The sequence below is a fragment of the Bombina bombina genome, chromosome 3 (assembly GCF_027579735.1).
Source record: "Bombina bombina isolate aBomBom1 chromosome 3, aBomBom1.pri, whole genome shotgun sequence".
Taxonomy (NCBI): Eukaryota; Metazoa; Chordata; class Amphibia; order Anura; family Bombinatoridae; genus Bombina; species Bombina bombina.
In genome coordinates, this window is record NC_069501.1 from 795,881,937 (window position 1) to 795,896,974 (window position 15,038).

General features: G+C 38.6%; 1 protein-coding gene across 1 annotated transcript in view; it reads left to right on the forward strand.

Moving 5' to 3' along the window:
• The window catches only part of VWA3B (von Willebrand factor A domain containing 3B), a 486,211-nt gene that overhangs the window by 359,294 nt on the left and 111,879 nt on the right, over positions 1 to 15,038 (forward strand). Inside the window, exon 24 of the mRNA XM_053707714.1 lies at positions 1,486 to 1,498. Within this exon, the coding sequence (XP_053563689.1) occupies positions 1,486 to 1,498 (13 nt within the window). The remainder of the gene's footprint in view (positions 1 to 1,485; positions 1,499 to 15,038) is intronic.

A 15,038-nucleotide genomic window follows, 5' to 3' on the forward strand; every position in this document is an offset into this window, starting at 1 on the left:
AAAGGCTTTGAATACACAGACTGGCATTGTTTCCTGTGACCTGATAAAAGATGATAACTGTTATCAAATGATCTGTTATCAGCTAAAGCAAAGGGACACTACTCACTAATTTTTCTGGACCTATCTGCTGCTTTTAAAACAGCTGACCATCCTTTCCTTGTAAACATCCTTCATTAATTTGGCATCCAAGACTGAGCCCTCTCCTGGTTTTCTTCATATGCCTCAAACTGCTTGTTTTCAGTTTCCTTTAACAGCATATACTCTGATCCTTTGCCTCTCTCAGTTTGAGTACCACAAGGCTCTGTCTTGGGTCCCTTGCTTTTCTCTCTATACATCATCCCTTGAAAAACGTATATCCTCCTTTTGGTTCCAATACTCTATCTTTCCTCTCCTACTATCTCTCCTTCTTTACTCAAACATATTACCAACTGCCTCTCTGCAATTTCCTCTCACTACCTTCAACTCAATCTGTTCAAAACTGAACTGCTTCTTATTCACCCCTCTTCGAAACATCCAACACCTGATATTTCTCTGACAGTTGGAAACTCTATTCTTAACACCTCACCCCAGGTCCTCTGTCTTGACTCGGTTGACTCTGAACTTACATTTACCCCACATATACAAGTGCTTACCAAATCCTTCTATGCACATCTACGCAACATTTCCAGAATTCATCCATATCTTACTCAAAAAACTGCAAAAAAAAAAAATTAATTTCCTCATTTTGTCACGCATTGACTATTGCAATCTACTTCTAAATGGCTTTCTAAAACATCACTTCTCCTCCCTCCAATCTATAATGAATGCTTCAGCTAGACTCATCCACCTAAGTCGCCGATCTTTATCAGCTTCTCCGCTCTACCAGTCTCTACACTGTCTCCCCATACACTCCAGAATACAATTAACCAACTCAATAGTTTCACTCCCAACTATATTTTCTCTCTCATCTCCAAATATTCCACAACTTGTCCTCTTTGATCAACCTTTGACCTACTTCTCTCCACTTCTATTATCTCTACATCACACTCCTGTCTCCAAGACTTCTCACGTGCTGCTCCTGTCCTCTGGAACTCTCTACTCTGCTCCATAAGACTTTCTCCAACCTTGTATAGTTTAAGAAGCTCCTTAAAAACTCACCTATTCAGAGAGGCTTACCACCTCTCCTCTGTTTTTCATCCTAACTAAAATAAATCTTGAATTCTTTAACTGCTGCACCTACAATCCATGTGAAAAGCTACCCCGAACCTTATGTCTCTGCACTCTACCCCTGTAGACTGTAAGCTCTCTGGAGGAGGGCCCTCTTCCTCTCGTACTAGATTTGTTTAGTCTGTTATATGTTTTTATCTTATCACAAGTCCTTGTCATTGTATACCCCTATATCTGTACCCAGCGCTAAGGAAATTTGCAAGCTATACAAATAAATGATAATAATAATAATTTTTTAAAGTGTTTGATAAAGGGCAAGTTCATAGCATGAGCAAACAGATTTGCACAGCTTGTTACAGCCTGTTTTCTCTCCCAACATTATAATCAATATTATAAAAAGGCACTGTGTTTCCTGCTACCCTTTCTGCAGAAAAGTGTTACATTCTTGTAAACTAAAAGCAAAATATCCCTCCTACAGAGTGTGGATGTGAAGCATAAGTAGGTAGCCAGTTGTTAATTAGATATTATAATAAATATGTGTTGATTGTAATCAAATTATTATATTCTAGGACACATATTTGATTGCTTTGACATTTCTGCATATACTGCATACATAATATATAATATTTTGTAGAGTTGTAAGGTATGTGTAGACTTTGGTTTATATTTTTTGATAAATCCTTTACTTATTTGCAGTAGGAGCCCACATTTTATGTTTGTTACTTTATCTAAACTTTGTAATATTTTTTTCATTATTACAACCTTAAAGTGAATGTCAAGTTAAACAGATTACATGAAGGGAAACGATAGCAGTTACAAATGAATGAGAGTTTCATTAATGAAATTGTTAGTATATACTGTACTTATCTTCAGAACAATTTCACTATAAACGCTACATGGAAAATAGCTGAAGCTCTGGTCGCCATTTTCAGAATTTGATTGATAGAAGACTTATCTGCAGTTAACTAATCGTTGTTTCCCCCCCAGGGTATTCAGCCCCTTTGCACAAACGTCACTGCCCGGGGGGAAACAACGATTAGTTGATTGCAGATGAGTCATCTGTCAATCAAATGCTGAAAATGCGACCGGAGCTTCAGCTATTATCCGTTTAGCGTTTATAGTGAAATAGTTCTGAAAATAAGTATATCCTAACAATTTCATGAATGAAACTCTCATTCATTTTTTAACTGCTATCGTTTCACTTTATGTAATCTGTTTAACGTGACATTCACTTTAACTGATTTTAGTTTGGTTAATCTAATGACTAACATTGTTCAAACAATAATGTTACTATTTGTGTCATCAGCAGCAATATTTAAGACAGTTTGCCATGCTTATAGCGGGAAAGCTTAAAGGGACCAGCAGTGCTCTGTAAGTCCTGAGCGGTATTTCTGCTGTGTGTTTAACCACTGTGCTGGGGTTAAATGCACAGTAGAGCAGGTTGAGAGTCTTAAAAAGGCACCTTAAACAATTTTTTCTCATTAACTCATCAAAAATGAACAATTACATTGTAAAACATCTGCATGTAAAATACACGTTTTAAAAGTAGTAAAACTGTAATCTTGTTTGCAAATGTTGCATCGTCTTGCAGTTTAGGGACATACCCCTTTAAAAGCCTCATGAGTGTTTGCTTTTCTTTTTTGCTGCAGCCAATTAGGGACAGATATTAATGATCAAGCAATCAATGTGCTTTTGGGTTCCTGAATTCCATGGACTATAGGGGCAGTGGGAAAAAAATACAGTTTTAAGATTTGTTACATAAAAAGTAGGGGAGATAAATACTACAAGTGCATTAAAAACATTTTCTTTAGTGCTGATAATTAAACCTTTTATGGGAAATTCCATTATGAGTCATCTTAAAGGGACATGTGTCAGGTTCCTGTGGAAGGGGGTGTGTATACCTTTAACACTTCCCTATAAATCATTCACCAGCCCTACAACACCTGCTAATTAATTTGTGTAGTTAGCTCAGAAGTGCTTCTGGAAAACGCTGCAAGCTGTTTGCCTCTCTGGCATTACCCTGTCATATTGGAAAACTACTAGTTCATATCATTACCCTAACAGAACTCTGATCATATTCAAGCTCTGTCACCAGTTAACTCCTAAGGATTACAAATACCTCTAGGTTAAACGGGATTCTCTGCCTGCTTCACCGAATCACTCGCTACACTGAGTGCTCACATCTTACGCTTGTGCAGACTCCTGCTTTATACCATCTGAAGTGCAAGTTCATGTTCCGGAGAGCAAAAGGACTTTAAACCTGCAACATCAAAACTTCACAGTTGGTAGTACAGTCTGTTTCGCTGTAAACTGTATATCAAATCTCTAAACGCTCTCTGGCAGTTTCCGCCCCCGTCTGACGTCATCTGTTGTCCCCTTTCGGATTCCTCACAGCTGACTGCTGCAGCCTGAACCACCTCTGCTATGAGAACGCTGCACTGTTATACAAGTAACCAGTGAATACTGTTCTGAGCTACTTTTGCACATGAATCACAGAGAGTTAACTCAGTCAAACAGATATCACCCTAATCGTTTCAGGAGAGATCCATAAATCCTGCCACATTAGCTTATATGCAGTACTCGTACAAAGACGTTGCTAATTAACTCAGTCTTACAGGACTATTCTCTTATTATCTCCTGTAACCAAATAATAAGGGAAAACACTTAAGGTTACATTATATCTAAAGTTTCCTATTGTATATATCTGCAGTTGAGATCCTCCCCTTTTTTCCAGAGCACTTCCAATAATAAGAACTCCGGTCACCTGACATATTAATTAGCCAAATATTATGGATCCAGCAGATATACCTACTGTTGTCTATAATCTAACCCAGCGTGTGGAGCAGTTGTCTCAGGGTTTAAGAGAATTGCAGATACAGAACGACAGTTTAAAAGCAATGATTAAAGATACAACACCTGAACCACAGGTATGTTTACCTGAACAATTCTATGGAGATAGATCATCATTCAGGCAGTTTAAGAATGCATGCAATCGTTCCAGATGAAACCCAAGACATATTACAATGAAAGAATAAAAGTCATGACTGTTATATCTTTTTTAAGAGCAGAACCTATGACATGGGCTAACCTATTATTTGAGAAAGACGATCCAATACTAGGCTCACTCACAGATTTCTTTGATCAAATGAGCATGTTATATGAAGACACACAAAAACAGCTCTCTGCATAGGCTAAAATGAGGGCACTAAAACAAGGAAGACGGCCAGTAGAAGAATATGTAACAGAGTTTAAACTTTACATAACTGATGCTGAGAGGAGTGAGGTTGCCCTACGCAATCAGTACAGGCTCGGGTTATCCGAACCCCTCAAGGACGAATTGGCACGTATAGAGTTACCCAGAACCTTGGAGGGGTTGATAAATGTATCCATCCAAATTGACCGACATCTCAGAGAGAGGCGTGCTGAACGCCAACAACCCGAGTCTTCAGCCAGATACTATTCTCCTCAATCTTCTTTACCATCTAAAGATATACCTGTACCAATGGAATTGGGTTTTACGAAGGGACCATTACGTCCAGAAGAAAGGATTCGAAGAAAAAAAAAAACCTTTGTATGTATTGCGCATCAACCTCTCATTCTGTGGAGAACTGTCCTTTGCTCCAACGACAAAAGAAGAGTAAGTGTCAATTATTAACTGGTTGTTTTGCTAGTAAAGTCACTAATGCAGCTTACTGTACTATATCTCTTTCTCTACAGTGGGATCATCAAGTACTCCAAACTGAGGCAATCGTGGATTCAGGAGCATATTCTAATTTTCTTGGTGCTGTATTAAGAAAAATAAAATTCCACTTGTCTTGAAAGCAAAACCTGTTTCTATCAGAGTTATTGATGGTTCTTTTTGTTCACACAGGTCCCATCACTCACCAAACCATTCCCATAAAGGTTACCACAACTACAGGCCATGGATAATTCATCTCTTTTGATGTCATACCCTCACCTCTGTTTCCTGTCGTTTTAGGCCTCTCCTGGCTAAAATTACATCAGCCTACCATAGATTGGGAGACTCTGCAGCTGGATTTCAATTCCCCCTATTGCCACAAGACATGTTTCCTACACCAAATACGTATGCAGGTTACTGAGAACTCTCTACCTGATGAATATCACAATTTCACTGATGTCTTCAGCAAAAAAGAAGCTGAGTCGCTCCCACCACATCGAATATACGATTGTCCGATAGAACTGTTACCAGGCTCATCTATTCCAGTGGGACACATATATCCATTGTCACAACCGGAACTTGAGTATTTGAATACCTACATTGAAGAGAATCTTAAAAAGGGTTTCATCAGGCCATCTACCTCACCAGCTGGTGCTGGCATCTTTTTTGTGAGGAACAAGGATAAATCACTTAGACCCATAATCGATTACCTTGAGCTCAATAAACGAACAGTAAAAAACAGGTACCCATTACCCCTAATACTGGAACTAGTGGAACGACTCAGAAACGCGAAGATATACACCAAACTTGACCTGAGAGGAGCCTACAATTTAATCAGAATCAGAGTGGGTGACGAATGGCTCACTGCGTTCAGAACACGGTATGGCTTATACGAATATACCATGATGCTGTTCAGGCTTTGTAATTCCCCAGCTACATTTCAATACTTGATTAATGACATATTTAGAGATCTCCTGGATGTATGCATGGTGGTGTATTTGGACAACATCCTGATATATTCAGATAATATCGAAGACCACAGAAAACATGTTCGATGGGTTCTTGGATGACTACGAACCCACCATTTTTTTGCCAAGCCTGAAAAATGTGTCTTTCATGCCTCAGAAATCTCTTTCCTAGGTTATCACATATCCTTATCTGGGATAAAGATGGAAGAAAATAAGGTTGATGCCATAAAGAACTGGCCGGTACCTAAAAGGAAAAAGGAAGTACGCTTCTTAGGTTTCGCGAACTTCTATTGCAAGTTTATAAAAGGATTCTCTAACATTGCCAGACCTCTCTGCAGCCTCACTGGTTCACAAACTCCATTTAATTGGAATTCCAATGCCGATAAAGCATTTACCTTTTAAAAGCATTCCTTTGTTTCAGCCCCCATACTTTGTTTTCCAGATCCACTGCTACAGTACGTCCTTGAGGTAGATGCCTCGGAGTATGCCCTAGGTGCTATTCTCTCCCAATGAAAATCAGCTACCGAACCTTTACATCCTGTTGCCTTCTTTTCTAGGTTAATGACAGCTCCTGAGCTCAATTACCCTATCGGAGAGAAAGAATTCCTAGTGATTAAAATCCTCATTCGAACACTGGCAACACCTACTAGAAGGCACTAAGATTCCTGTACTAGTTTACACTGACCACCGGAATTTAGAATATCTGCAATCAAGCAAAACCTTATCTGCCCGTCAACTACGTTGGAGCCTTTACTTCACGAGGTTCAATTTCCATATCACCTACAGACCTGGGTCAAAAAATGGAAAGGCGGGTGCACTCTCCAGAAATTTAAACCAACCTCCCTTGGAAACCTCAGTCCATTTTATCTCCGGACCAATTTATAGGAACTATGGTTACAAGCCAAGAATCTCTACGTGCTATGCAAAGTGATGACTTGTCTTACCCTAAGGAGAACCTTCAACTTAAATCGGATGGCTTGTATTACTCCGAGAACAAGCTCTACATGCCTCCCTCAGGAAGGAATGAAATACTTTGTGATCATCACAGTTCCCCTCTCACTGGCCATCCTGGAATTCATAAAACATTACAATTAATTAAAAGAAACTACTGGTAGCCAAAGATCAACCAAACCGTTAAAGATTATGTATTGTCCTGTCGAATTTGCACAACTTCAAAATCTGAAAGAAAACATCCATATGGGTTATTAACACCTCTTCCAATTCCAGATAGACCTTGGAAAACCTTAGGAATGGATTTCATAGTTGATCTTCCCCTCTCTAATGGTTGCAACACCATTTTAGTTGTAGTGGATCTACTCACTAAAATGGCCCATTTTGTACCTTACAAAAAATTACCGACCTCTGCTGAAACAGCTGAACTGTTTCTAAGTCATATTGTATGTTTGCACGGACCCCCATCCGTTGTTGTGACGGATAGAGGCACACAGTTCACCTCCCGCTTTTGGAAACAAATCTGCAAGGTACTTCAGATCAATCACCGATACAGCACCACCCCAAACTAATGGGCAGACGGAAAGGGTGAACCAATGGCTGGAGCAGTACATCAGGTGTTATTGCTCCCACCAACAAGATAACTGGTATCATAACATACCTATGGCAGAATATGCCTACAACAACTCAGACAATACCTCCACTAAATCATCTCCCTTTTTCTCCAATTATGGTTACCATCCGACTTTTCAGCTATTACCTGACTCGAACACTACTTCTCCTCTAATTGATGACTTAACCAACTTTTTGACAGAAATTCATACCTATATAAAAGATAATATCAAACTAGATCATGAACAGCAGAAGTACTATTACGACACCAGAAGAAGAAAACCTCCATCCTACCAAATTGGAGATAAGGCTTGGCTGTCGACAAAACACCTGAGACTGAAGACTCCCTGCAAGAAATTTTCGAAGTTGTTTATTGAGCCATACCAGGTAATCAAAGTTGTAAACGAAAATGCTGTCACGTTGGCATTACCCCCGGATTTTTAGATATACCCGACGTTCCACGTCTCTCTACTGAAACCGTACACATCTACCAGGTCAATCAGTAGTGAACTACAGCAACCATTAGTTGTGACCGATGAAGAAGTGTATGAAATAAGACGAATTTTGGATTCAAGGATATTTCGGGGTAAATTGCAATATTTAATTAGGTGGAAAGGTTATACCTCTGAAGAGGATACTTGGGAGCCTTGCACTAACCTCCGAGCTTCTAGGTTGATTGCTCCCTTCCACCGTGCTAATCCTGATAGGCCTGGTCCTTCTGCTGCAGTGCAGCCCCGTTGAGGGGGGGACATGTCAGGTTCCTGTGGAAGGGGGTGTGTATACCTTTAACACTTCCCTATAAATCTTTCACCAGCCCTACAACACCTGCTAATTAATTTGTGTAGTTAGCTCAGAAGTGCTTCTGGAAAATGCTGCAAGCTGTTTGCCTCTCTGGCATTACCCTGTCATATTGGAAAACTACTAGTTCATATCATTACCCTAACGGAACTCTGATCATATTCAAGCTCTGTCACCAGTTAACTCCTAAGGATTACAAATACCTCTAGGTTAAACGGAATTCTCTGCCTGCTTCACCGAATCACTCGCTACACTGAGTGCTCACATCTTACGCTTGTGCAGACTCCTGCTTTACACCATCTGAAGTGCAAGTTCATGTTCCGGTAAGCAAAAGGACTTTAAACCTGCAACATCAAAACTTCACAGTTGGTAGTACAGTCTGTTTCGCTGTAAACTGTATATCAAATCTCTGAACGCTCTCTGGCAGTTTCCGCCCCCATCTGACGTCATCTGTTGTCCCTGTTCGGATTCCTCACAGCTGACTGCTGCAGCCTGAACCACCTCTGCTATGAGAACTTGTAACGCTGCATTGTTATACAAGTAACCAGTGAATACTGTTCTGAGCTACTTTTACACAGGAATCACAGAGAGTTAACTCAGTCAAACAGATATCACCCTAATCGTTTCAGGAGAGCTCCATAAATCCCGCCACATTAGCTTATATGCAGTACTCGTACAAAGACGTTGCTAATTAACTCAGTCTTACAGGACTATTCTCTTATTATCTCCTGTAACCAAATAATAAGGGAAAACACTTAAGGTTACATTATATTATATTATATATTATTATATTTTTTTTATTTGGGGGGGGCTTTTTTTATTTTGATAGGGCTATTAGATTAGGTGTAATTAGTTTAAATATTTAATAATTTCTTTTTTATTTTGTGTAATTTAGTGTTTCTTTTTTTGTAATTTAGTTAATTGTATTTAATGTAATTTATTTAATTTTTGTGTAATGTTAGGTGTTAGTGTAAGACAGGTTAGGTTTTATTTTACAGGTAAATTTGTATTTATTTTAACTAGATAGTTAGTAAATAGTTAATAACTATTTACTAGCTAGTCTACCTTATTAAAATAAATACAAACTTAGCTGTGAAATACAAATAAAACCTAAGGCCTAGATTTAGAGTTGGGCGGTAGCCGTCAAAACCAGCGTTAGAGGCTCCTAACGCTGGTTTTTACCGCCCTCTGGTATTTGGAGCCAGTCATTAAAGGGTCTAACGCTCACTTTCCTGCCGCGACTTTTCCATACCGCAGATCCCCTTACGTCAATTGCGTATCCTATCTTTTCAATGGGATCTTTCTGACGCCGGTATTTAGAGTCGAGTCTGAAGTGAGCGTTAGAAATCTAACGACAAAACTCCAGCCGCAGAAAAAAGTCAGTAGTTAAGAGCTTTCTGGGCTAACGCCGGTTTATAAAGCTCTTAACTACTGTGCTCTAAAGTACACTAACACCCATAAACTACCTATGTACCCCTAAACCGAGGTCCCCCCACATCGCCGCCACTCTATTAAAATGTTTTAACCCTTAATCTGCCGACCGCACGCCGCTGCCACCTACATTATCCCTATGAACCCCTAATCTGCTGCCCCTAACACCGCCGACCCCTATATTATATTTATTAACCCCTAATCTGCCCCCCTCACCGTCGCCTCCACCTGCCTACACTTATTAACCCCTAATCTGCCGAGCGGACCGCACCGCTACTATAATAAAGTTATTAACCCCTAATCCGCCTCACTCCCGCCTCAATAACCCTATAATAAATAGTATTAACCCCTAATCTGCCCTCCCTAACATCGCCGACACCTAACTTCAAGTATTAACCCCTAATCTGCCGATCGGAGCTCACCACTACTCTAATAAATTTTTTAACCCCTAAAGCTAAGTCTAACCCTAACCCTAACACCCCCCTAAGTTAAATATAATTTTATTCTAACGAAATAAATTAACTCTTATTAAATAAAGTATTCCTATTTAAAGCTAAATACTTACCTGTAAAATAAACCCTAATATAGCTACAATATAAATTATAATTATATTGTAGCTATTTTAGGATTAATATTTATTTTACAGGTAACTTTGTAATTATTTTAACCAGGTACAATAGCTATTAAATAGTTAATAACTATTTAATAGCTAAAATAGTTAAAATAATTACAAAATTACCTGTAAAATAAATCCTAACCTAAGTTACAATTAAACCTAACACTACACTATCAATAAATTAATTAAATACAATACCTACAATTATCTATAATTAAACCTAACACTACACTATCAATAAATTAATTAAATAAAATACCTACAATTATCTACAATTAAACCTAACACTACACTATCAATAAATTAATTAAATACAATACCTACAAATAAATACAATTAAATAAACTAACTAAAGTACAAAAAATAAAAAAGAACTAAGTTACAAAAAATAAAAAAATATTTACAAACATTAGAAAAATATTACAACAATTTTAAACTAATTACACCTACTCTAAGCCCCCTAATAAAATAACAAAGCCCCCCAAAATAAAAAAATGCCCTACCCTATTCTAAATTAAAAAAGTTCAAAGCTCTTTTACCTTACCAGCCCTGAAAAGGGCCCTTTGCGGGGCATGCCCCAAAGAATTCAGCTCTTTTGCCTGTAAAAAAAACACATACAATACCCCCCACCAACATTACAACCTACCACCCACATACCCCTAATGTAACCCAAACCCCCCTTAAATAAACCTTTTTATTTTGGGGGTCTTTGTTATTTTATTAGGGGGCTTAGAGTAGGTGTAATTAGTTTAAAATTGTTGTAATATCTTTCTAATGTTTGTAAATATTTTTTTATTTTTTGTAACTTAGTTCTTTTTTATTTTTTGTACTTTAGTTAGTTTATTTAATTGTATTTATTTGTAGGTATTTTATTTAATTAATTTATTGATAGTGTAGTGTTAGGTTTAATTGTAGATAATTGTAGGTATTTTATTTAATTAATTTATTGATAGTGTAGTGTTAGGTTTAATTGTAATTTAGGTTAGGATTTATTTTACAGGTAATTTTGTAATTATTTTAACTATTTTAGCTATTAAATAGTTATTAACTATTAAATAGCTATTGTACCTGGTTAAAATAAATACAAAGTTACCTGTAAAATAAATATTAATCCTAAAATAGCTATAATATAATTATAATTTATATTGTAGCTCTGTTAGGGTTTATTTTACAGGTAAGTATTTAGCTTTAAATAGGAATAATTTATTTAATAAGAGTTAATTTATTTTGTTAGATAAAAATTATATTTAACTTAGGGGGGTGTTAGTGTTAGGATTAGACTTAGCTTTAGGGGTTAATCCATTTATTACAGTAGCGGCGAGATTCGGTCAGCAGATTAGGGGTTAATAATTGAAGTTAGGTGTCGGCGATGTTAGGGAGGGCAGATTAGGGGTTAATACTATTTATTATAGGGTTATTGAGGCGGGAGTGAGGCGGATTAGGGGTTAATAACTTTATTATAGTAGCGGTGCGGTCTGCTCGGCAGATTAGGGGTTAATAAGTGTAGGCAGGTGGAGGCGACGTTGTGGGGGGCAGATTAGGGGTTAATAAATATAATATAGGGGTCGGCGGTGTTAGGGGCAGCAGATTAGGGGTACACAGGGATAATGTAGGTAGCGGCGGTGTACGGAGCGGCAGATTAGGGGTTAAAAAAATTATGCAGGTGTCAGCGATAGCGGGGGTGGCAGATTAGGGGTTAATAAGTGTAAGGTTAGGGGTGTTTAGACTTGGGGTTCATGTTAGGGTGTTAGGTGCAGACGTAGGAAGTGTTTCCCCATAGAAAACAATGGGGCTGCGTTAGGAGCTGAACGCGGCTTTTTTGCAGGTGTTTTTTTTCAGCTCAAATGGCCCCATTGTTTTCTATGGGGGAATCGTGCACGAGCACGTTTTTGAAGCTGGCCGCGTCCGTAAGCACCGCTGGTATCTAGAGTTGCAGTGGCGTTAAATTATGCTCTACGCTCCCTTTTTGGAGCCTAACGCAGTGAAAACCCAGCCATTCTGTGAACTCTAAATACCAGCGGTATTTAAAAGGTGCGGGAGAAAAAAAGCACGCGTAGCTAACGCACCCCTTTGGCCGCCAAACTCTAAATCTAGCCGTAAGATAGCTACAATGTAACTATTAGTTATATTGTTGCTAGCTTAGGTTTTTTTTACAGGTAAGTTTGTATTTAGTTTTAAATAGGAACTATTTAGTTATTATTAGTAGGTTTTATTTAGATTTATTTTAATTATATTAAAGTTAGGGTTAGGGTTACGTTAGGGTTAGATTTAGGTTTAGGGGTTAATATATTTATTTAGTGTTAGTGATGTGGAAGGCCAGAGGTTTAGGGGTTATTAACTTTAGTATAGTGATGACATTGGGGGCAGCAGATTAGGGGTTAATAAATTTATGTAGGTGGCGGCGACGTTGAGGGCGGCAGATTAGGGGTTAATAAATTTATGTAGGTGGTGGCGACATTGGGGGCGGCAGATTAGGGGTTAATAAATTTATGTAGGTGGCAGCAACATTAGGGCGGCAGATTAGGGCTTAATAAGTGTAATGTAGGTGTCGGCGATGTCGGGGGCGGCAGATTAGGGGTGTTTAGACTCGGGTTTATGTTAGGGTGTTAGGTTTAAACATACATTTTCTTTCCCCATAGACATCAATGGGGCTGCGTTACAGAGCTTTACGCTCCGTCATTGCAGTGGTTAGACTCTCCTCATTGATGTCTATGTGGAAATCGTGCACGAGCACGTCAAAGCAGCTCAAAGCAGCACTGGTATTTGTGTGCGGTATGGAGCTCAACGCTGCCATATCGCCGGCAAATACCGTTTTTTTGCAAACCTGTAATAGCAGTGCTATTAAAGGTGAGCAGTTGAAATAACTTGCAAGTTAGTAGCGAGCCACTCATAACGCAAAACTCGTAATCTAGCCGTATGTATATTAATAACACTTTTTGTATATGATCAATGAAAATCATGTGTTGCTTTTAAATAAAGAAATTGTTTTTTTATATTTACACTTGCTGTGGTTGGATTTTATCATTCCACACCTTGGGACTCGGAGGGTTACCTGTTTGGCAGTGGCGTTCAGTCAGCTGGGCGGCTGAGAAGCCCCAGCCTACCTGTATTGCACCTGAACAATCATCTCCGCTTTACCCAACTGTACTACGCCATGGTAGTTCCCTTTATATTTCTATACAGGTGTTGGTGGTGATTCCCCTGGAACTTTCCTGTGTTGGACTACAGTTTGTTTCCATTCAGTGAGCTGGACTACTGTGACGTTCCAACCTGTTCTATTAGCACCATTGGGTGCATCACGTTTGTCTTACCTTTAATATTATTTGGTTTTGTGGTACTAGGCTATTGTGGTGCCTCTGGTTTTTCCTTTTTCAGAAAATAAAGAACTAATAAAGTTAGATTTTCTAGATTAAGAGCTTTCAAATTAAAATTCTTTGATTATAATTGGCACCTTCATTTTTTAGCTGATGAAAGACTTGTTCGCGCAAACCTCAGGACTTAGGATATGTTGCTCCCAGAGGCAGTTTGGAACTCTGTAGTGAGTTATGCAATAGGTGTGGCTGAAACACCAAAATATATTAATCATAGCAACAACAACCAGGGTGATAGGATGCAATTATTAAAGCAATGCCTAAATAAATATCCATTGTCACTGGCATGGCATATAGAAGTTCAAACATCTGTTGTTAGGTGAAGTGTTGGGGATACAAACACCGCTTCCTCAAACCAACTCTATACAGTATATGGTGTTCTTTCATGTACTGGATCTGTAACCTAATATCTTTCACATATTTTGAGTATCTACTGATGTTTATAATATGTTATGTAAAGTAAACCACATTTTCACTATGTCTAAGTTCCATACCCCCCAACTGTCCCGATTTTCGCGGGACAGTCCCGATTTTAGGGGTCTGTCCCGACTTGCTAGCCATCTGTCCCGATTTGCCCCAGGCATTTAAAAAAAAAAAAAAATGTTTTTTTTTTTAAATTCTATTGGGCCCATACTCAGAAGCAGCTGGCTTTGCTCTCACAGGGTTAGATACCTGTTAGATTCCCTGTGGAAAAGGAATGGTGTGTGGGTTAAGCAGGAGTAAGAAGGCTGTATACACTCTGACCACGGGTAATGGGGACCTCTCTAACCTACCTCTGGTAGTGATGATGTCTAACCCCTGGTGATAATACTAGCATGCCTTCAGTTTTATACAATGAGCAGTGCTAATACCAGGGTAACGAACAGTGGCAGCCGCAGACTGCCAGCTAATGTGCTTGCCAACCCCAGGACCCCATACAATGAATTACAGATACCCATATATGATGTAGTGTGTGTCTATCTGTATCCATAACTGTGTGTGTGTATCTGTATGTATAAGTTTATGCTATGTAGTGTGTGTATGTCTGCATGTATAAATGTAAGCTATGCAGTGTGTATGTGTATCTGCATGTATAAGTGTGTATCTGCATGTATAAGTGTATGCTATGTAGTGTGTATGTGTCTGCATGTATAAGTGTATACTATGTAATATACTATGTAGTGTCTGTGTATCTGCATGTATAAGTGTATGCTGCATGTATAAGTGTATGCTATGTAATGTGTGTGTGTCTGCCTGTATAAGTGTATGCTATGTAGTGTGTGTGTATATTCATGTGTAAGTGTATGCTATGTAGTGTGTGTATCTTCATGTGTAAGTGTATACTATGTAGTGTCTGTGTATCTGCCTGTATAAGTGTATGCTATGCAGTGTGTGTATCTGCATGTATAAGTGTATGCTATGTAGTGTGTGTATCTGCATGTATAAGTGTATGCTATGTAGTGTGTGTATCTTCATGTGTAAGTGTA